This window comes from Phragmites australis, chromosome 13, assembly GCF_958298935.1.
Source record: "Phragmites australis chromosome 13, lpPhrAust1.1, whole genome shotgun sequence".
Taxonomy (NCBI): Eukaryota; Viridiplantae; Streptophyta; class Magnoliopsida; order Poales; family Poaceae; genus Phragmites; species Phragmites australis.
In genome coordinates, this window is record NC_084933.1 from 23,947,208 (window position 1) to 23,967,719 (window position 20,512).

Sequence of the window (20,512 nt, forward strand, 5' to 3'; positions counted from 1 at the left end):
GTACTACCTCCGCTTACGAATAATTAACACTGATACTGTAGCAACAAGTAGCTTTGACTAATAATAATTTGTAAAATATTTAAACAAGTAAAATAAAAATAGTATTGTTAGATTTACCATAAAAATAGTTTAAGTATGTTGTATACTTAGAATGATTTATATGTGTATTTGTAAAAAATTAACAGTTAAATATTGATGTTTAAAGTCAATAATAACAGTTATTTGAAAACCGAGCGGTAATAGAGTAGGACCGTAGGAGTATCCCAAATGACAGGATCGCATCACATGACATTGCAAAGCTCAAAGTTGGACATTGCTACAAGTATGTCGGGGTGATGCCCTGACAGAGGCCTGCAGAGAATCCGGGGACGCAGACAAAACCCTGAACAGAAAGTAAAAACACACACAGAGACTGTTCAGTTCAGGTGAATCATCGGAGAACAAAAGGGACACGAAAAAGGACAGACACGGCACGCACCCGCCCTCCCATGTGGCCTGGGGCTAGATATTCACTGCCCGGCGGGACCCACAAGAGAAGGGTGATCTAGTGGACGAAAAGGTAGAAGTAGAACCTAGAGACTAGATCACTAGGGAGGCCATGAAAGAGGCAAAGAGCTGCATCGATGCTCTCTCTCCCAGAAATTTCCTATTTTTAGACTCGCTTTGCGCTCACTCTCTTTCTTATCGGGCATTAGCGCGCAATAAGCACATTCCTTTAATTAACCTCTCCCGCTCGGAACACGTGCGGCTGGTTCCAATCGAGTTCCAGTCACACACCAACATTGAGCGGTTCCGACTTCTAAACTCCTCCCTCCCCCGCAAGAGTTCCAGATCGAGAAGCCAGTCGGAGTCCTAGTTCAGCCCTGCTCGTCGATCTTATCCTCTCTCCAGCTCCGTCTCCGCCCGGCTGGATCCCTATTAATACCGCCCGGCTCTTGCCTCCGATTCATCCAAGCCTTCTCCTCGATTCCCGGAGGGAAAACGCCGTCTCGCCGTTTTTTTTGGCTCGCTCCGATCTTGCTCGCGTCGCGTGCGCTTTTTCCTGTCCGGGTGCTGCGCGCGCTGTTGGAAAGGCGGGTCCTTTTCGCGTCCGCCTCGTGATCTTTCTTTGAGACGAAAAGGTGCCGCCTTTGGCCGCCATGAACGCTCTCGCTGCCACCAGCCGTAACTTCCGGCAGGCCGCGAGGCTCCTCGGCCTCGACTCCAAGCTCGAGAAGAGCCTCCTCATCCCGTTCCGCGAGATCAAGGTGGGTTTGCGCAGTTGTTTGCGCCTTCTTCTTCTTCTTCTTCTTCTTCCGGGAGCTTGTCTGTTCAGGTTGCTGACTTGTTTGCTCATCGGTTTCGTGCTGTTCGTTGCAGGTGGAATGCACCATCCCCAAAGACGACGGCACCTTGGCGTCGTTCATTGGGTTTCGCGTGCAGCATGACAACTCCCGCGGGCCGATGAAAGGCGGTATCCGCTATCACCCTGAGGTGCGGGGTCTCTCCTGATGAGATTATGTTGTTAATTCTGTCTGGTGATTTTGGGTTCTTTCAAAGGATAACACAACTGAGCCGAAATAGTGTAGCGAATGTGAACTCACCCTGTTTTGTCAGTGATTGTTTCTCGTCAATGAGGTCGTTGTCTCCTTTCGGTGTGGTAGATCTAAAGTACTCGTTTGCAGTTTAGTATAGGCGTATAGGGCATTTTGTGCCCGCCTGGGTTGTCGATTTGTCAAGCAGATGATGTGAAGTTTGTAGTATCTTTTTTATCACTGTATGCTTACGATGATATTTCTCTCTGTCAAACTGTTAAAGAAATTTAATTTTTATTTATTAATTCTGCTTTGTTTATTGAACCAACTTTTCAGTGACCTTTTGCGAGTATCGGGAGGTTTTACTTCCTGACGTGTTAATGCTAATTCAATTTGTAAATAACAAACTTTGTGGTTTCTTTACTTCTCCAAATATTGATTCAATTTTTGCATCGCAGAAAGCTATATAAAATTTGTACTAAGAGGTGCTTATTCTGATTTAGCTACTTCGAATTCGTTCTGACTTTTGACTGTCAATTAGTTTAGATAATCAATGGTTTACTGTATTACGTGTGTAAGCAACTGAGTCATCACTTGTCTATTTTGGGGAAAAAAGAAGCGCTACATTTTTTTAACAAATTGCTTTCTTTGGTGTTGTTCTTTTATGCTAAATTTTAAAAATCTTAGGTAGAAAATCAACTGCAGGATTGTCTGCTGACCATAATTGTTCTTGTATTTTACTCCCCGCTTCAGAAAATATGATTGTCAAACAATCATTTTCATTGTTCTGCTTGGCAGGTCGAACCAGATGAAGTAAATGCACTTGCTCAACTAATGACATGGAAGACGGCGGTTGCAGCAGTACCATATGGTGGAGCAAAGGGAGGAATTGGGTGCTCTCCTGGTGAACTAAGTAGAAGTGAGTTGGAGCGGTTGACACGTGTATTTACACAGAAAATTCATGATCTTATCGGAACTCATACAGATGTTCCAGCTCCAGACATGGGGACAAACGCACAGGTATGCCTGGATTTTCTTTTAATTTTGTCGTCTTATGTGATCCTCTGCCATTTTTAGTATGCTCAGCTACTTCCCTTATCCTTGATTGTCCAATTATGACACAGACGATGGCATGGATTTTAGATGAGTACTCAAAATTCCATGGCCATTCCCCAGCAGTTGTCACAGGGAAGCCAATAGTAAGTAAATAAATACGACAGCAAATTATTTTCGTGCAAATAAAGTCTTTACAAAGTACAATACTAATTTAGATCTCTTTGTTATAGGATCTTGGTGGATCATTAGGCAGAGATGCTGCCACAGGACGAGGTGTGATGTTTGCTACTGAGGCTCTCCTGGCTGAATATGGAAAGTCCATTCCCGAATCAAATTTTGTTATTCAGGTGAATCATAATTGACTCTCGTATGTCATTTGAACTACTTTTAAGATGGTAAAAGGAGAACCACATGTTCCACATAAAGAGGAGCACGAATTCCTGCTGTCTGCCTTGGAGAGTGTTAACAACAGCTCAACTACCAAAAACATCTGTGTTCAAATATAGGCTCTATTGTCAGTAGCAGCACCATACGTTGTTCCTCTCCTTATAGTTTGTAAATCTTGCAGGGTTTTGGTAATGTTGGTTCATGGGCTGCGCAACTTATCCACGAGAAGGGTGGTAAGATAATTGCACTTGGGGATGTTACAGGCTCAATCAGAAACAAGGCTGGCATAGACATACCTGCTTTGATGAAGCATAGGAATGAGGGTGGTGCTTTGAAAGACTTTCATGGTGCAGAAGTTATGGATTCTGCTGAGTTGCTAGTGCATGAATGTGATGTTCTTATCCCATGCGCCTTAGGTGGAGTCCTTAACAGGTAACAGCTAGTGTCCCTGTCTATTGTTACTTGATTAGCTTTCTGTCAATAACCACCGTTAATTGCTATGCCGCTCTCAAAACCTTGTCATGCCTGACAATCTATTTCAGTCTTGTTATGTGTCGAATAAACTACCTTTTGATTCGTTTCCTAGCTAAGCAGTATATGCTCCAGAATTGCTAATTTGCGTTAGTTGATTCTGTGAAGGGAAAATGCGCCTCACGTGAAGGCCAAATTTATAATTGAAGCCGCTAACCATCCAACTGATCCAGATGCAGATGAGGTACACACAGAATAATTTACAAGAATTTGCATCCCTGAGATAGTAATACCTGGAATATAGCCAACTCGGCGACCCATTTTTCTGTGCTTCTGATTCTTGTTGTATACACTACATAGATTCTCGCAAAGAAGGGAGTGACTGTGTTGCCTGATATCTATGCTAATTCCGGTGGTGTGATCGTTAGCTACTTTGAGTGGGTTCAGGTAAATGAATGCACGACGATGGCCTTTGCAACCTCATTGCACATTTGCTTCCTTGCTTTAGTCCAACACCTTCCTTATGCTACTTTGATGGTGCAGAACATTCAAGGTTTCATGTGGGATGAAGAGAAGGTGAACGCAGAACTCCAAAAGTATATGAACAGCGCATTTCACCATATCAAGGCTATGTGCAAGTCTCAAGACTGCAACCTTCGGATGGGCGCATTCACCTTGGGAGTTAACCGTGTCGCCCGTGCTACCCTCTTGAGGGGCTGGGAGGCATGAGAGCATTATCATTGTATTCGAGATCGATCCATCATTCAATAATTCGTGTCCAACAGTACTGGATTACCAGTGTTTGATCTGATAACTCCATCAGAAGTGGCTGGCACGGAAAGAGTTCAGTTGAAATAATATTCTAGGTACATGTTAAAGATATTGTGTTTATTCTTTATTTTCCGCTAATTCATTGTCCTGGGTTGCCAAATGTGGTAATCCAGTTCTGGACAAATTGGTATCAACTCCAGAGGCCCTTTAGTGCTTCACAAAGGTTGCTATTGCATTCTGATCTTGGAAAGCTTGTTTGGTCTCAACTGGTTCCAACAGAGTTGCTGTATGCCTGTATCGTGTCAATCTGTCATCCTTATTGAGATTCTGGTCTAGATTTGAATTTTGAATTCCCCAAAATGTGAACGATAAGCAGGAATTGTAGAAAGGCTCAAATAAAACCAACAAGATCCATTTGCTGAAGAGATTCACACGAATTGACAGTTTAAAAGCCATTACACTGCAAAAGAAAAAAACACAGTAAAGCATATAGCTGCTATAAATTTCTCAAGCCCTAACCAGGCTAGTTTTTTTACATGTAAGCAGGCTAGTTTAGGAAAAGAAAGACACAAAAGTTATTATCCTATGCATTGCATTTAGCAATTTGGGGGAGTGTTCTTCAAACTCTATGAGATGCTTCATCAGCCTGCCACTTCGGACCTGCCCACATTTTGGAGCTCCGCGTTCGCCGCTGCCGGCATACAAGCAGGCAACGCGAGAAGACAGAACAACGGATCAACTGGTACCTCGTCAGCGGTAAGTGGGTACAGTTTGCGAGGCCGCCCGTCCGGCTCCAGCGCTACTGCTACAGCCTCGTTGCCGTCCTTCTTGTCAGCGACTGACGCCGGGGTAGAGCCGCCACCGGCAGTCACCAGTGCCAGCTTGGGCGTTGCAAATGCGGCTTCACTGCCTGACCTTCTTGCCAACAACTGGGATAGGGACTGAGCGGTCACCGGTGGCCACCAGGGCCGGTTTGCGCTGCCGGTGACGACCTTTGGATGTGGCTGACAGAGACTTGCCGCCAGCCTTCTTGCCTGCAGTTGATGTTGGGGCAGAGCCGTGGGCAGCAGTCGCCACTGGCGCCGCATTGCGAGGAGTCTGACGACGACGCTTGTACGATGCAGATGGAGCCTCACCGCCATCCTTCTCGTCAGCACTCAACACCGGAACAGAGCCGTCGTCAGCGGCCACGAGTGCCAGCTCGCAAACCTGGCTGCTGCGCTCCGGCGCAGCTGACATTGTGGATATACGGTCATGCTTGGCCACGAGTGCCAGGTTGAAGGATGGATCCTCGCCGCCGTCCTTCTTGTCCATGGGAGGCGTTGGCGTAGCCAAGTCGGCGGCGGTCACTAGGGCCAGCTCGCGAGGCTGGCCACGGTCCACGGGCGCGGTTGGAGGGGCCTCGCCGCATACCCTGTCCATGATCGATGTTGTGGCAGAGCCGTCGCCGACGATCACCAGGGCCAGCTCGTGCGGTCGCCCATGTTCTTTGTCCGTGGTGGATGGAGCGTCGTCGCCGTCCTTCTTGTCTGTGACGAGTGCTTAGCCAGAGCCGTCGGTTGTCGTGGCCAGCACCAGCTTGAGAAGCCGGCCACGGCGCCTTGGCGTCGAGGACATCGCCTGGGTTCCGTCCTTCTTGTCGGCAGCAGCCGATGACTTTGGAACAGAGCCCTCGTCAGCGGCCAGTGGCGCCGCGTTGCGACGCTGCCCGCGGCGCTTGGGCGTCGCGGACCGCACTCTGCTGCCGCCCTTCTTGCCGGAAGGCGATCCCGGCGACGAGCCATCCTTCCGCGGCCGGCCACGGCCACGCTTGGCCTCTGTCTCCGGAGACCCAACGCACGCCGCCTCGGAGGAGGCCACCGTAGCCGGCTCCACTGGCACCTCCACGGCCGCGGTCTCGTCGGTGCTGAGCGCGTACCGGCCCGCCGCGGTGCACACGAAGAACCCCTCCGCTACGTGCTTGGCGAGGTAGTGCCGGAGGAGCCTGTCGTGCGCGGCGGGCACGCCAGGGTGCCTGGCGCGGATGAAGCCCGAGACGGAGCCCTCCGACGAGCCGCCGTCCTCGCCCAGCGCGTCGATCGCCTCGCCGATCATCTGCCAACCCAACGCGGCCACAATTTCAGGCGTGCTGATCGTACGTCCGCCCACAGAAACAGCGGATGCGAACTCAACTGCTGCGCCCTTTTCCCAACAAAAGAGAAGGGGAAAAAAACTCCATTGCTGGCCGATTAACGTAAGCATTAAGCTAGTTGGTTAAGCATCGGAGGAGGCAATGCTTAATCATTAGTCTCCTAATTTCCTAATTGGTTCGATGAAGCAGAGATTAATTACTGGTGGTACCAAACCACACACATCTAAAGCGATATTAAAGAAAGAAGAGAGGAGGAATAGGCGAAAATTAGAGGAGGCGATTAATCCACGGCGAGTAGACTCGTACCCAGCAGTAGGGTGGGTGATCCGGGGTGGGCTGCCGGCGCGTCGGCACGGCCGCCGGCGGCGACGGCGGCGTCTTGTTCCTCTCATCATCCGTGGCCTTACTCCCCTCCGCGGCGCGGCGCTTCCCCACCTCAACGACGGCCACCATTGCGCGTTAGGGGTGATGAGAAGAAAGATCGGGTCCCCTCCGCCTCTTTGGGTGGGAGACGGAGGAAACAGGAGGGGTTTGAAGGATAAAGACGGAGACTGCGGCCGGTGGGGTGGCTTGGTGTTAGTGCCCTGGGCTGGGCTGGGCTGGGCTCTGTTCTCCGTCTTGACCCTGGGCTGGGCTCTGTTCTCCCTCTTGACCCTGGGCTGGGCTGGGCTGAGTCCATTTTTAGTTTCGTCCTGGATCATTGAAATCTCAGGATCAGCCATAGACGTGACGCATACAACTCGGGGCACACGGCAACGGGCGTCGGCCTCCCCACTTCTCCACCTTCCTCCTCCCCAGTGTCCTCTTGCCCCACTCGTACGTCGCCCGACCTCGAGGAGTTGGAGCGGGAGGGCGACTGGAGTGGACCGTCACTATGGACATGCTGAGGAGGAGTGGAGGTGGGATTAGGGGGTGACAGGCTTGGGAGGAATGGAGGGGCGAGAATCGACAGCGGAGGGCTGGAGAGGAGCATAGGTGGGCTACTGGGGCGGGTGTTAACGAGCCGAAGGAGGAGGAGGCAGCTTGGGTGCGCGGACCGGGAACAGAGGAGGCGACGGCTCGGGGCGCGGATGAGAGGAGAGGAGGAGCGTGAAGGGGGGGGGGGGGATCAGGGAATGGGGATGCGAGCTGGAGGAGGTGGCAAAGAATCTTGGGCACTTTAGGGGATGTGGTAGCTGAGGAGCAGAGGGGGGAGACCGGGCCGAGCATGGGTGGCATTGGACGCAGAGGAGAGGAGATCGGATTGGGAAGGGAGAGGTGGAGGAAGAGGAAGCCCTTCAGGGGAGGGGGTGTTTGAATCACAGGATGGTTAGGGAGGCGGACGAAGGAGGATGCACAAACGAATTCGTTGACGGACGAAGTAGGATTCAGATGAGATTTTTAAAATAGTTGAGAATTTTTTTAATTGGTCCGCTCGTCCTCTGAGCAAATTGTAGGTTGCGTACAACCAGACCAGATTCCCCGGGCTCGTCGTACTGCTTGTGAGAGAGACGACGGCTTCTCTGCCCACAGCAACTGAGACCTGCAGTAAATTGCCCCTTGCTAACCTCAAAGATCCAGCCGGAGTAATGTGAGCTTCCGTACAAGGTCAGTCACGTCGGCATAACCTGTCGTCGGGAAATTGGAAATGCACCATGCCACCGGAGATACTATTTGGGCCGAATTATGATGCCCGCGGGCCGATTATTATGAGACTTATCATGGAAAGTTGGCTCGATGATATCACTTGTCATCCTACCCACGTACATGAAAAAAATTCTACGTTCTCCTCTGTAGCACCAATGGATGATCGTTACTTATCCCTAATGCAGATCTTAAAACAGTAGACCCGATGTATTCAACGTTAATTCTATATATCAAATAATGATTAGACAATATAATTTTTTTTATCAAGTAATAAGATCCACCATTTCACGGCCATCCAAGCGATCCTAAAAGAGACGTGTGCAACGCCGCTGTATTTTTTTTTCCAAATGCACCCTCCTCTTTCCTTTCTTTGTTCAGTCCTCCGGTGGGTCACAGCGTCATCCTCGTAGACATCAGGATCATCGGATGAGTCGTGATCGTCACCATAACTGCTGTATTGCTTGCTGCAGCGAACAAAAGAATGGTGCTGATCAGGAAGTCGTCGTCTTGGTGACGAAGCAATCAATCGATCAGCAAATCTATGGTCCACACGAAGCCAGACCTCCGAAACCGGCACCAGTGTGAAGGCTTGACCAAGCTAGGGAAAGAAGACTTGAGGGCTCGTGACTGCGTTCCTCTTAGCTCTTCCGCTTCCCCTTCCACTTCTTGCAGTGAGCAGCTGGCGCGGCCGTTCACCGGCGACGGCATGGATGGGCCGAGAGGCCCCGCGCCGGGGAGGGGCCGGGGGCAGGTGACCGGGTGGACCGGCGATTCCGGGTCCGGGCATGGCTCCGGCCCTGACGGTTGGTGGAGGTACGGCTGGGGGTGGGCCTCAGGGCCTGGAGGCGGCTGGGGCTATGGCCATGGCTCCGCCGCGCCGGGCCCCGGCGGCATAGCTGAGGGCACCGCGTACGGGTATGGCTACGGTGGCGGCGGCGGCGGCGGGGGAAGCGGGCACGGAGGCTTCGGCGGACGCGGCGGTGGGGGCGGGCGCGGTGGCGGTTTCGGCTGGGGAGCCGGCGGCGGGACGTTTGGAGTTGGCGGTGACCACGGCGGCCCAGGCGCGCACGGCTGGTTCGGCGGCGGCGGCGGGTGGCGGCCACCGCAAGGAGGCCGCGGTGGCGGCAACTGAACAGTGACGCTTGAAAGAAGGCCGGTTAGCATCTGGGGTGTACAGCATCATACGGTATTGCATAGTAGTACTGTACTGTCGTCTGGGTCTTGAATAATGTGCCATTTTTGGCTTGAGTCTGTAACCGTAAGCAAGAGACAATGGTTTCAGCGCATCTGCAGAGCTGAATGACCATGTTGCTTCAATATTCCAGTGCTCAAATTCCTCATCCCAAACAGAAAAACAGAACGAAAAAGAGATCATAGCTTTGGCTAGAGACCGTAATAGAATAGTTCCTACTTCATACTAGTATGCTACCCCAACACCGGGCTTTGGCTTTTACTGGTGTTAGTATTATGGAGCAACCACAGGTCCACTGGAAAGTGGAATGCAGAATTATCTTGCCTCAAGCTTCAGGCATAATTTCGATTAAGCACCAGGCTTTGGCTTTTAGCTCAGGAACGTCAAGGTCGGAAACACATATTCTTCCACCTAATTTCCAAACAAGCAGTCATTATCAACAATCCTACCAAGCTGCCTCCTCTGAACATGACTTCTCTTTGCGTGCTTTACAAAATCTTAGAGGCCTTCGCACGATGAAACTTCAAGCATTCATCAGCCTCAAGCCTTCAGCCATGCCTGTAAGAACCACAACAACTTCGTAGCTGTGTCATTTTTGCACTGAAACTTTATTTTTTCCAAAAACAATTTTCAACAAGAGGCCGAGTCAGGTCGCATAGGACACCTGAGCAAAAAAACTCATCATCAGAAATGGAATACATGCCAGTGCAGCTAATAAAACCACACAAGAAGCAGGCAGCAGGGCGAGTGGATGCTGTGAACTGTATATTGCTCTCACTCAAGCTTGGTAACCAGAAACAAACTTGCAATTGTGTTCTTTTCGATTATGGAATTATCTCCATATCAGGTGACTCATCCGGCGGGATTTCCCAATTTTTAGAAAGTATGTTCAAAAGAAATACTCTAGGAATTTCTAGGGCTATCCACATCATTTGACTTGAACTATAACAACATTATTGCACGGTGATATAAAATTGTCATGCTCATGGATCACCCAGCCATGACAATACCCACAAATTGTCCTCAAATATAACTTCATAGTTAAGCATAGATTGCCCAATATGGGATGTAAATTGTCAGAAAAGGAAACCTACATAAAATTTATTATCACAAGAAATTATCCTCATATTGAGAGCTGGAAACACAAAATAAAGGATCAACCAAGCAAACAGATTTTCTATTTATGATAGCAGGTTTGGGAAAGAAGGATGACCTTGACATCATCGGAAACCAAAGCACTGATTTCCATTTTACTTTTCTAGCCATAAAATAAGCTAGAAGCGGACTCAAGGGAACAAGTTCAATTATCCATCAAGAAATTGTACATTCTAAACCTAATACAACCAGCCATCGCACTCAACAGAGCCACAGAGGCATTTTTTCTTCTTGATGTTACCATTGGCATCATGAACCTGATCTATTGTGTAGTTGTAGTGGTATGCTAGTTCTTGGCGAGGTCGAATATCGTCGCAGGCAAAGAACATGATATGAGGCACACTTTTGTCGTCATGATCATAGAGGACGTTTTGTGCATAGAGGTTGGGGGTGCAACTATGATTGATGAATTTGGCAAAGTTCCCCATCTCCGAAGCATCAACAGCAAAGCCAGCTTCGTCATCTATATCTGGACCCTTCTGAAGTGAGGGTATAGATCTTGATAGGCCCTCCCAAAGAGATTCGTCATAATAATTATGTCCAATAGCAAATAAGTATTCATCAGTGGTCCTCTTTTGTGCCTCTTCATCCTCCAACACTTCCCCTATATATTCACATACAAAGCTTCCAGATGGTATGAAGTCAAGAGTTCTCACTCCCCAACCCATTGATTTTGTTTTGAAGACTTGCAGCCGAAATTTCATGCCATGTTGGCCAACTCTGTTATGACATGTAGGAGGGCACTTGCAAGAAGGTCCACACTCATAAACAAGGGGTTTTGCTTCTATGATACGACCTTTATCATTGAAAGGGATCTCCCCACCATTTTTCACAGCACATGCACACTTTTTTGAGTCTGAGCATCCGCCAACACAACCACAACCTGCTGGTGGAGTTGGCTGATAGTTGTGGGGATATCGAAGGCGTGAAATGTAGCGATAGGGCATTGGGTACTCATCAGATATTGCGTTAACAACAGATATAGGGATCTTCTCCAATCCTTGGGATAGATCTTTGATGATAATACTATCACATGATCCAGCCTTCCCTGTTTGCAGAATTTCTTTGATGTCAATGTGTTTCTGTCCTTCCATTCTTCTCAGTCGGAACATATATACATAACGGTCTTCACACTCTCTCTCTCTCCAGTACTTCTCAACAAGGTATAAACCCCCATATATATAAGTAGGAAATCTCTTCTTTCCACAGTTTCCATTAAAATGAGTGGTGAACCCATGGATAACACGGACAGGTGTATTAGTATCCATGCTCTTCTTTAGTGCCAGGTTGGTACCCTCTATCTTCTGATTGCCTGTAACTGCCACTGATCCAGAATACACTAAGACATCAAAATTATTCTTCATCTCAGAAGATTGTGCATATAACACAATGCTAATAGCTACACAAGTCCCATCATCCTTCTTGATATAATCAATACCTACCCGGTGAGGGCGATGAAGACCGACAACACAAAGCTCTACCCTCAAATGAAAGATATCACCAGCATGGATTCCAGGCACACTGCCAACATATTTCTTATCATCACACTCTATGGAGAAACGCTCCCTGAAAATTCTGTAAGCCTGTAGATCAGGTCGCAGGTTAAGCACTGCCTCCCTCAAACTGTCTTGTTCATCCAAAAGGTCCCGGTAAATTAACCGGAAATCCTGCAGAGATTGCATAACGCTTTCTCTAGTGATGACACCACTATTATTAGGGATGACTTTATCACGATCATCGTTGTTGGTTTTCCTCTTCTTATCTGCAGTACCGGTCTCCTTCTCACCTTTCACTGAAGAGAAGCCATGCGTAGCTGAAACTCTAACACCAGAATGAGCACTTGCATAACATCGCACAGTACTTCTAGTTGCTGGAGTGCACTTTGCTGAACGGTCCTCAACCTTGTACGCTGGAAGATCAGGAGATCCGTTATCGGAGCCAAAAGCTTTGGAGAATGACCGCTTGTACCCGACCTGGAACCTCCATGGTACAACTACCTTCCGCCCCTTGCGGTAATACGTTTCATTACCATTGCTGCCAGGACCTGCCGGGCTGCAACCTTTGGCTGCTGTGTCGCTCTCCTTGGCAGCCCCATCTCCCGTGCTACACCCCTTTGCAGTGTGGCACGGGAAATCTCCCAACCCAACACTTCCCTCTGGGTCCTCCAACTTGCGATCTGAAGCAGAAGAACCATTGCTCTTTGGCCCAGTCCCATCCACAGACATCTTCAAACCCTCAGGAATGCACTTCTCCACTCCTACATTGCTCCCAACGCCCTCGGGTTCGCTAGCTTTCCCATCAAAGCCACCGCTGCCGCTGGCAGCACCCCTCAAATCCTGCTCATCAGTATCCTTCACACTACCATTGCAATTGAACCTCCCCGAATTGCAGTCCTCTCCAGCTCCGACGCCAACCCCGACACCCCCGCTATTTCCAGTACCTTCCAAGCCCTCCACGCCGCTAAAGGCGCTGGACTTGCCCAAGTCGCAAGCATTTCCAGTTCCAGGCCGACCGCCGTTCTCCACATCCTCCGCATCAGGGCTCTTCGCACTCTGACTGCGTATGCACCTCTTCAAGTGCCGCTTTCCTCCACCGACTCCCCCGCTCTTGCCGCCGCTCGGTGCGGCTCCCGATCCGCAAAATTTCGCCTCGGGGACGCCCCCCGCGAGCCCTCCACTGCCGCCGTCAGGCTCGGCGGCGGCATGCTTGACCGGCTGCCTGACGAAGCCGGGCTGGAAGCGCCAGGAGGCGAGCGCCTTGTACCTCCGCGGGCCGGCCGCCCTCGGTGGCACCACCGCAGCCCCCATCTCCATCCAACGCCGCCGCCTCTGCTCGGACTCACCAGACCCCTCCGAAATCATCTGTCCCCCTGACGCGGAGAAAAAGAAGAAGAAGACGATGCCTCAGGTCAGGACCAATCGAACGGAAGGGGCCAACCGCGCGGGCGGGCGGGAGGTGTTGCCGATGCGTACCTGGCGGCGGAGGCGGCGCGCGGCGCGGAGGGGCGTTCCGGGGAGTGGAGGAGAGAGCGGCGGCGCGGTGGAGGCTTTCCTTCCGGTAACGGCGGAACAGAGAGGGGGCTCGGAGTCCGGGACGTGAGTCTCCTCCTCAAACGATGGAAGGGCCAGGGCGCATCGGGGCGAACGATGCGTTGGGTTGGCCGAGCCGGGCGGCAGCGGACCGACCGCTCAGCTCAGTTAATCTGAAGCAAATTATACAAGATAGCATCTCACACGTAGAACTTGTTTCTACGCATCTGCACGCACATCTGTAGCATATATGGGAACAGTTAGATTTAAAATGTGTGATATAGATAGAGGTTTTACGGGATCTTTCTCGTAAATATCTCACAGAATTTGCTTCCTAGTTAATCCAGATGGCTGATTTTTTTTCCCTGACCTGTTCAGCTTCGATTTTTGGTTCCGCTCCAATTAATCCGATTTCGACTTAAGTTCACGCGGGGTGAATTCGATTTAGTTTCGGTCTAGGGCTGGCTCATGATTCCAGTTAGGATTTATTTCGTTAAACTGCCTCACGCATTTATAAATGTGCCATACTTCGAAGCATTTGGAATGCCATAGTTTTTCCCGATTTCTACGGGTTCAATGGTTCCATATAAATTTCTCGCAAAAATCTAATGCTATCACAGTTTTGAGCACGCGTTTGATCTCAGTACTCATGCTAGTCATGACGAGTTAACCCGTGATACGTATAGTAAGTTGTCATAAAATTTATATGTAAGCTAGAAAAAATTATGAATAAAAAAGCAAGGAACAGTAAGGTGCCCTGAATTGGGTCTAGCTTCCAAGTACATGATAAAATGTCTCATATGATTATTTTCCCTCATGATCAAGTAAAAATAGCCGAAGTTCACTTGTGTTAATTCCCAGTCAACTGAAAATTAGCAAAAACTGCTGTAACCGATGTTTTGGCATATCACTGCATCACTGGAAGTCTGGAACGGGAGCAGAAGAACCATGCCGCATGCATTGGCCAAGTTGCTGGCCATGGACGATGCAGTTTCAAACTGCATCGGCCAAACAGTGAGCACAAATTGCATGGCTTGGGCACTGCCAGGGTTCACGTTATCGACCTCGGACGGTAACCGAAAAACCACGGTAACCGTGATTATCGATCAAAAATTCAAAAAAAATTGGAGAAAATTCATTCGGCAGATTTTGAATGTTTACGAAAAATCGTGTTTTTGCCCTCTCGGTAACAGCTCGGTTTTGGTCGGTTACCGAGCGGTTTGGGTCGGTTACCGAGCGGTTTGGGTCGGTTACCGAGCGATTTTCTCGCATTTTTTGATTTGGTCGGTTACCGAGCGGTTTGGGTCGGTAACCGCTCGGTTTTCTCGATTTATCGAGCGGTTTTATCGAATTTCAGCGCAGTTCAACAAAAAACCTAAAAAAATATTCAATCTTGTAAAATCAATAACTAATACATCTGAGCTTCAAATCAAGTGAAACAAATTTTGTTGGATTCCTTGTAACATGATCTACGTGATAAAAGTATTTATACTCATAAAAAAGTTCAAAATTTTCCGTGAGAAATTTTATTTGTTAAACCAAGTTAAATGCATAGTTTACTCTTTGCTAATCCAAAAATCATTAAACTAATTTTGTTAGTCTTCTTACATGATCCTATATCTTTTAAAAATATATGAACTCATGAATTAGTTATTGTAACATGCATGATTGTGTAAATATGTTGCAACTAGATTAACTCATAAATGACCCATCACACCTAAAAAATTAGTGAAACCACTTTCATTAGCTTATTTATATTATGATTTACGTAGAAAAAATAATAGTAGACATGAAAAAGTTAATTACAGTGTTGTTTCTTAACATATTCACTTTATGCTTGTGAACTTTGTAAAAATCATAAAGAATTTAATAAAACTCTAAATAAAGTGAAATCAATTTTAAAGATTCTCTTAAAATACGTTTTATACAAGAAAAATATGTGTTTGCATGTTACACTTTTCCTTAACGTGAGTTAATAATTGAGCCGTACGCTTCAATTTTTTTCAAACTTTCTCCCTATAGAATATGATGAAAACGACATTATTTTTGAAAAAAAAAATTCACAAAAGGTCTTAGAATTGTGTCTAGTTTTTTTTAAATTTTTTTATTTTTTCGAATTTTTTTAATTTAAATTTCGGTTACCGTTCGGTTTCTGAAATCGGATCGGACTGGGAAGTTCGGTAACTGTGATTTTTAACGGTTACCGACGGATTTTTAACACCGGGCACTGCACCGTACAAGTGGCACTGGGCACGCGCGGCCACACAGACACAGTGATTTGGACCGGTCAAATCCGCTGGACGATGCGCTCCACCTGCTAATCTCTGCGGTGTTCATGGTTCAAATGCAAATCTTGGATCGTTCTTCTCCGCTACAACTCGGCGACATTGATGCAGCGGATCTATTTTCTCTGTCTATTCTACTCATTTAATATTTATTAATCTACTAATTTTCTTTTTTATCTTATAATTTTTTCATATTTCTATTTAACACGAATCCCAACGCAAACATGCGTGTAGCATTTGTGCGTGGCCCGTTGGCCGATGCAGCTTGGCGCACCGATCCATCCCAAAGCGCTGCTGCACAGACTGATTGTTGCTCGACGCGGTTACGACAGATGCGTCATGTCGATCTACTGTTTTAGTATGCTCAGTGTGATTCTCCATAGTGTACAAGATACATGTACAGTCTATTTCACCAGCGAAAAGAAGTCAACGTCCCTGGTTTAATTCCAACTCTAACTAGCTACATCACTACAGCAGAAACAAAAGCGAAAAAAAAAACATGGCACTATATAGATAGTGCAAAATAAACCATATATGCATGCATTAAAATCTCCGCACAAAGAAACAGAGGAAGAAGCATAGGCCATCTAAACAAGCTAGTAAAACTAAGCACTAGACAGCAAATCAATCACACGGATGTGATGCCTACGCGCAGTACGTGTTCTACTGTATTCCATGCTTGCTTGGAAGCAAGCATGGAATACAGTATATGTGTCCAAGCAAGCATGGAATACAGTATATGTAGCACATGTACGCTTGCTTGCTTGGAAGCAATCCCTGTACCTGTCTCTAGGCAGCTAACTGCTGCTGAGTGCTACTGCCGCTGCTGGTAGCGTCGTCTTCAGACAGGCTGCAGATGTTCGGCCTTGGACAACCAGCGGCAGGAGGTGGAGGAGGAGTCTCCAGCTCCAGGCACAGCATCTCGGACTGGAGGATGGCGCAGTAGTGCCCAAACGTCTCCGGCGACACGTTGAGGTCGAACCCAACGCCGAACAGGAAGTCCACCTCCAGGTAGTTCATCTCCGGCAGGCTGATGCCGCCGACCCGGGCGAAGTAGGCGTTGTTGTAGCATCTGCAAGGTAATGTACAGCCGTCAGCTTAAGCTTGTACCAGAATTCAGAGGCTAGTGCTGGTAGTGGGCTACCGAACCACCAGATGGGCTAGAGCGGGCACACCAAATCAATTCTTTTAGCAGTTAAAAAAATATCAGTTCTTTTAAATGTCAAACTGCCAATTGAGTAGTAGCTTGAGAGAAGATCTCATGTCATCCAATGGACAATTGGGTAATTATTTCAGAGAAAAGGAGATATCAGGGTTAGGTGATCCTGGCAGGAGAGAATTGGGCCAGTGAGTGAGCATCACTGCATCAGCAGGGGACAAGTTGCCACTGTCCTACTCAATCACAACTTGGCAATGGATTAAATTCCAAAATGAGGAAAGGTGGTGAGAGGGACAAAAGGGGTGAGGATCTTTATCTTGTGTTTTTAGGTCCCCAGTGCATGTCTGGTTGGATGGAAGGAACTGGAAAACCAGATTTTTTTTTATAAGCAGGCATATTTTTGCACATATCAATATCCATATACTAACGGTGAAAGAATTCTCAAACTCTCAAGACCCTGCTACCTTCTGCACATATCAATATCAATATACTAACGGTGAAAGAATTATCAAACTCTCCGGACCCTGCTACTGTTGCTACTGTAGCAGTAGGCTCTAAGTATGTATACATATATGTATATATACATATGTATATACACATATATATATATACACACATATATAAATATATGTATATTTGTATACGTATATACATATGTATATATACATATATGTATACATACATATGTAATTTTCTTTTTCGGGAAATTCTAGAAAATGTCAAAATGAATATTAGTTATATTAATAAATCAGCTGAAAAAAAAAATCTAAAATGCGAAGAAAAATATCTAAAACTCAAAAAAAATATAAAACAATTTTTTTAGGTTAGTATTACTTTCACATACATGTTAAAACTATGTGCATGCATAAAAGTACTATTGTTTTCTCTATAATTAATTAAATGTGTTTAACATTAATAATTTCATAAATAAATATTGAAATATACAAAATTTATGAATCTAATTTTTTTAGTCTTCTTTTGTCATGGTCCATACAAAAAATAAAAAATAGGCGCGCTAATCAAACTAGTAGTCCTTAAAAAGGGCGCACAAAACCTCAAGAACAGATCTCTCAAATGTAATGTGTGGCCTTGTCATAGTTGATGCAGTTTTCAATTGCTGGTACATAGAATTTAGGTGCAGCAAGTACCAGTTAGAATTTAGGTAGGAGGTGATTGAGCTCCGTTGCTTAAAGAATGTGCTCTGCTTAATGCATGCTAATTTTATGGCTAACTTATCTCATTAGAAGCTTCTGTATCCAAAAAAATGACAATGCCTTAAATAGAAGTATATCGGTATTTAGTAACACCGTCAGCAGCAATGTTAACAGTGGAGAAGAAACTGTTGTCATATAACCGACGGTAGTGTTAACTCTCAAGTCTCAAGTCTCAACTACTCCATACCTGGCTGACAATTACTATTTACACTACATTGCATAAAGGAAGCACGGCAATATTTCTACGAAAATGATTGGTCTTAAAGTCAGTAACTAGATAAAATAATAATCCAACTTTTGTTTTAAAAAGATAAAAAACCCAACTTTAGCACAAAAGAACAAGACTCATGTGGCATATTCCTTAATAATTGTCTCTGAATTCCTCTCGTGATCTATCGAATGCCTGCCTCCTGACTTCATACAGTTCAAGGACATGGATTCTGCATTTCTGCTCGTTTGTCGTTTCAATCGTTGCTGTAAGAAGAGAATTCGTGGCTCGAGCACCAACTGGAAACAAGAACCGGAGAGCAATACCGCCACGAAATCAAGAACTCGATCATGCGCGCGACATAACGATCACAGAAATTAAATTGTGAGCAGGCGATCAGGCGTGTAGGCGCACTCACACGTCATCCATGAACTTGACGGCGGCGAGGACGGCGGTGATGAGGAGGCGGTGCACGCTGTACGAGTCCACGGCGAGCGCGCGGCGGCCGCGGCGCAGGAGGCGGTCGAGGTAGACGTACGCCACCACGTAGCACGAGGGGCTGCACCCCGCGAACCGCCCGATCCGCGCCATGTACGAGCGCACCGAGATGCCGGGCTTCGTCGTCGCCCGGAACGCCGACGCCGGCGCCAGCGCCACCGGCGCCGCGGACGCGGACGACGCGGCCGCAAGCTGACCCGCCCCCGCCGCGGCGTCGTGGCGCTCCACGACGCGCTCCAGGAGCGCGGAGAGCACGCCCACCACCCGCGGCATGTCCGCCGGCTCCTCCTCCATCTCCTTGGCCATGACGGCCTCTTGCCGTCTTTGCCTTTTCGGATGCTGTGCGTTTGCTCGTGCAAGTTCTTAGCTGGTTGGAGACCGGAGAGAGTGGACTTGGTGTTGGAGAGTCGAAGAGCTCGTTATATTGAATGGAGGGAAGGTGGTTGAAATTGATTTCCCGTTTAGAACACACGAATTTCGCGCGAATTTTACAGGAATTTAGTTCGAAGTACTTCATTTCTCAGTGAGTCAATCATTTTGAGCAAGACCTTAGAATGTTTAGATCCTGCGTAAAACCGGGAAATGTATAGAAATACTGAGCTTACTATTTTTCTAAAGAATCTATGCATTTCATTTCTTCCAAAGAGTCATGTATGTAGTTTTGTGAGTTATTGTATTCTTCTTTCATTCTCTCTTTGCATGTCTACCATGGAATATTCCTTGCACATGTTACATGGTTTGTGCCTGTAAATATGGCTGGTTGTTGATCAGTTAGGTAGTAGCCTGGTGAAGTAAAGGGACCAGAATTCTTTCTTTACTATCTGAGTTGCTGCTCAGTTGTTTTGGCTTATTAGAGGTGTCACAGACGTGTCAAAATGGTGAGATGTGACGCTCCCAAGTGTGCCAAAATGGGCAAGTGCACTTGAACCAAGATCCGAGCTAATTCCAGTTGGTTAAAGTTTTTTTCATGCTTCTTTTTTTTTTCCTTGCAAAAATTCTTTCATGCTTCATCACTCGCAAAGCATTTGCAGAATTCGTCAGCCGGACGCGTCAATCACAAGCCCACAGCTACCATTCTGTTCGCAATTCTTCAGATGGAAATGGTGATCACATCTGATCAAGGTCAAACACTGAAACGACCAATGGTATGACACCAGCGTGCATCAGAACATGCCTAAGTTTATATTAAACCCAAATTAGTATTTCGCTCTTAGTGTGCGCCTCCAGTCATTGGAGGACGCTTTTCTTACGCGGCTTATAATGACCAGTGGGGCAGCTAACCAGAGTTCGATTCTCACCATGCTAGGATATAAGTCTCTACCCTAGTCGATTTTTTTAAATATGGTTTGAGGTTGATTCGTCTCTGCTGGTTCTTAACAAATTAACCAGTACAAATACACAGCTGTTATATCTTGTTGTTTATGAGTTAGCCTACATGTATGTCGTATCTCTTTTAAATGTTAGCTTTCTTGCCAACTACTGAAGATTAGAACGAAGGTCAAGATCATTTTCTGACACCCTTGTCTGTATTATTGTCCAAGAAACAAGTTCAATACTCTGGACTGTAATTTGCATCTGGAACTGAAACTTTATTTAGAAAAAAATGTATGAATGAAGCAAGCACTTGACCCTCTTTTTTGTTATACCTTGCATGATCACTGTTTATTTGGGGACCCCACATGCTTTCTTTCACATTACTATGAGCAATCTGCTAGCAAACAAACTGCCTTTTTGAATGATAGAGATTGCTCAGCAAAGTAGCACCACCACCACCACCTACTATAGCGAATACCAGGTGGTCCTCCTGAGATTTGCG

General features: G+C 46.9%; 4 protein-coding genes and 1 pseudogene across 5 annotated transcripts; 2 read left to right on the forward strand and 3 right to left on the reverse strand.

Annotated features, from left to right (window-relative positions):
* Window positions 1–620: 620 nt before the first annotated feature.
* Window positions 621–4,452, forward strand: LOC133888618 (glutamate dehydrogenase 2, mitochondrial-like). Its single transcript, XM_062328929.1, has 9 exons — window positions 621–1,247; window positions 1,360–1,473; window positions 2,313–2,534; window positions 2,639–2,713; window positions 2,801–2,917; window positions 3,139–3,389; window positions 3,597–3,672; window positions 3,789–3,875; window positions 3,972–4,452. Exons 1-9 carry the CDS (start codon window positions 1,140–1,142, stop codon window positions 4,155–4,157), a joined length of 1,236 nt encoding a protein of 411 aa, XP_062184913.1. The 5' UTR covers window positions 621–1,139; the 3' UTR covers window positions 4,158–4,452.
* Window positions 4,453–4,624: 172 nt separating this feature from the next.
* Window positions 4,625–6,859, reverse strand: LOC133888619 (uncharacterized; annotated as a pseudogene).
* Window positions 6,860–8,423: 1,564 nt separating this feature from the next.
* LOC133888063 (putative glycine-rich cell wall structural protein 1) lies at window positions 8,424–9,273 on the forward strand. Its single transcript, XM_062328170.1, has one exon. The coding sequence runs from the start codon at window positions 8,498–8,500 to the stop codon at window positions 9,086–9,088; it is 591 nt and encodes a 196-aa protein (XP_062184154.1). The 5' UTR covers window positions 8,424–8,497; the 3' UTR covers window positions 9,089–9,273.
* LOC133888062 (histone-lysine N-methyltransferase, H3 lysine-9 specific SUVH5-like) lies at window positions 9,086–13,494 on the reverse strand. Of its 2 annotated transcripts, XR_009903698.1 has the most exons (3): window positions 13,276–13,494; window positions 10,362–13,172; window positions 9,086–9,812 (listed from the first exon to the last, which is right to left on the reverse strand). XR_009903698.1 is itself a non-coding variant. In XM_062328169.1 (2 exons), exon 2 carries the CDS (start codon window positions 13,162–13,164, stop codon window positions 10,483–10,485), a length of 2,682 nt encoding a protein of 893 aa, XP_062184153.1. In that variant the 5' UTR covers window positions 13,165–13,172; window positions 13,276–13,494; the 3' UTR covers window positions 10,298–10,482. The 2 variants fall into 2 exon arrangements, 1 of the variants encoding a protein (XP_062184153.1); XM_062328169.1 differs by lacking the exon at window positions 9,086–9,812 and having other exon boundaries at window positions 10,298–13,172.
* Window positions 13,495–16,337: 2,843 nt separating this feature from the next.
* LOC133887829 (cyclin-P4-1-like) lies at window positions 16,338–19,254 on the reverse strand. The gene is made up of 2 exons (XM_062327813.1): window positions 18,617–19,254; window positions 16,338–16,689 (listed from the first exon to the last, which is right to left on the reverse strand). The coding sequence occupies exons 1-2, from the start codon at window positions 19,000–19,002 to the stop codon at window positions 16,407–16,409; spliced, it is 669 nt and encodes a 222-aa protein (XP_062183797.1). The 5' UTR covers window positions 19,003–19,254; the 3' UTR covers window positions 16,338–16,406.
* Between the last annotated feature and the right edge of the window lie 1,258 nt (window positions 19,255–20,512).

What these genes read in the sequence shown, in the direction of transcription:
- LOC133888063 (XM_062328170.1), top strand. Translation starts at nt 8,498, where the DNA reads ATGGTCCACACGAAGCCAGACCTCCGAAACCGGCACCAGTGTGAAGGC.
- LOC133888618 (XM_062328929.1), top strand. Translation starts at nt 1,140, where the DNA reads ATGAACGCTCTCGCTGCCACCAGCCGTAACTTCCGGCAGGCCGCGAGG. An exon ending in ACATGGGGACAAACGCACAG is followed by an intron (nt 2,535 to 2,638) that starts GTATGCCTGGAT and finishes ATTATGACACAG; the next exon opens with ACGATGGCATGGATTTTAGA. An exon ending in TTGTCACAGGGAAGCCAATA is followed by an intron (nt 2,714 to 2,800) that starts GTAAGTAAATAA and finishes TCTTTGTTATAG; the next exon opens with GATCTTGGTGGATCATTAGG.
- LOC133888062 (XM_062328169.1), bottom strand. Translation starts at nt 13,164, where the DNA reads ATGATTTCGGAGGGGTCTGGTGAGTCCGAGCAGAGGCGGCGGCGTTGG.
- LOC133887829 (XM_062327813.1), bottom strand. Translation starts at nt 19,002, where the DNA reads ATGGCCAAGGAGATGGAGGAGGAGCCGGCGGACATGCCGCGGGTGGTG. An exon ending in GTCAAGTTCATGGATGACGT is followed by an intron (nt 16,690 to 18,616) that starts GTGAGTGCGCCT and finishes ATTACCTTGCAG; the next exon opens with ATGCTACAACAACGCCTACT.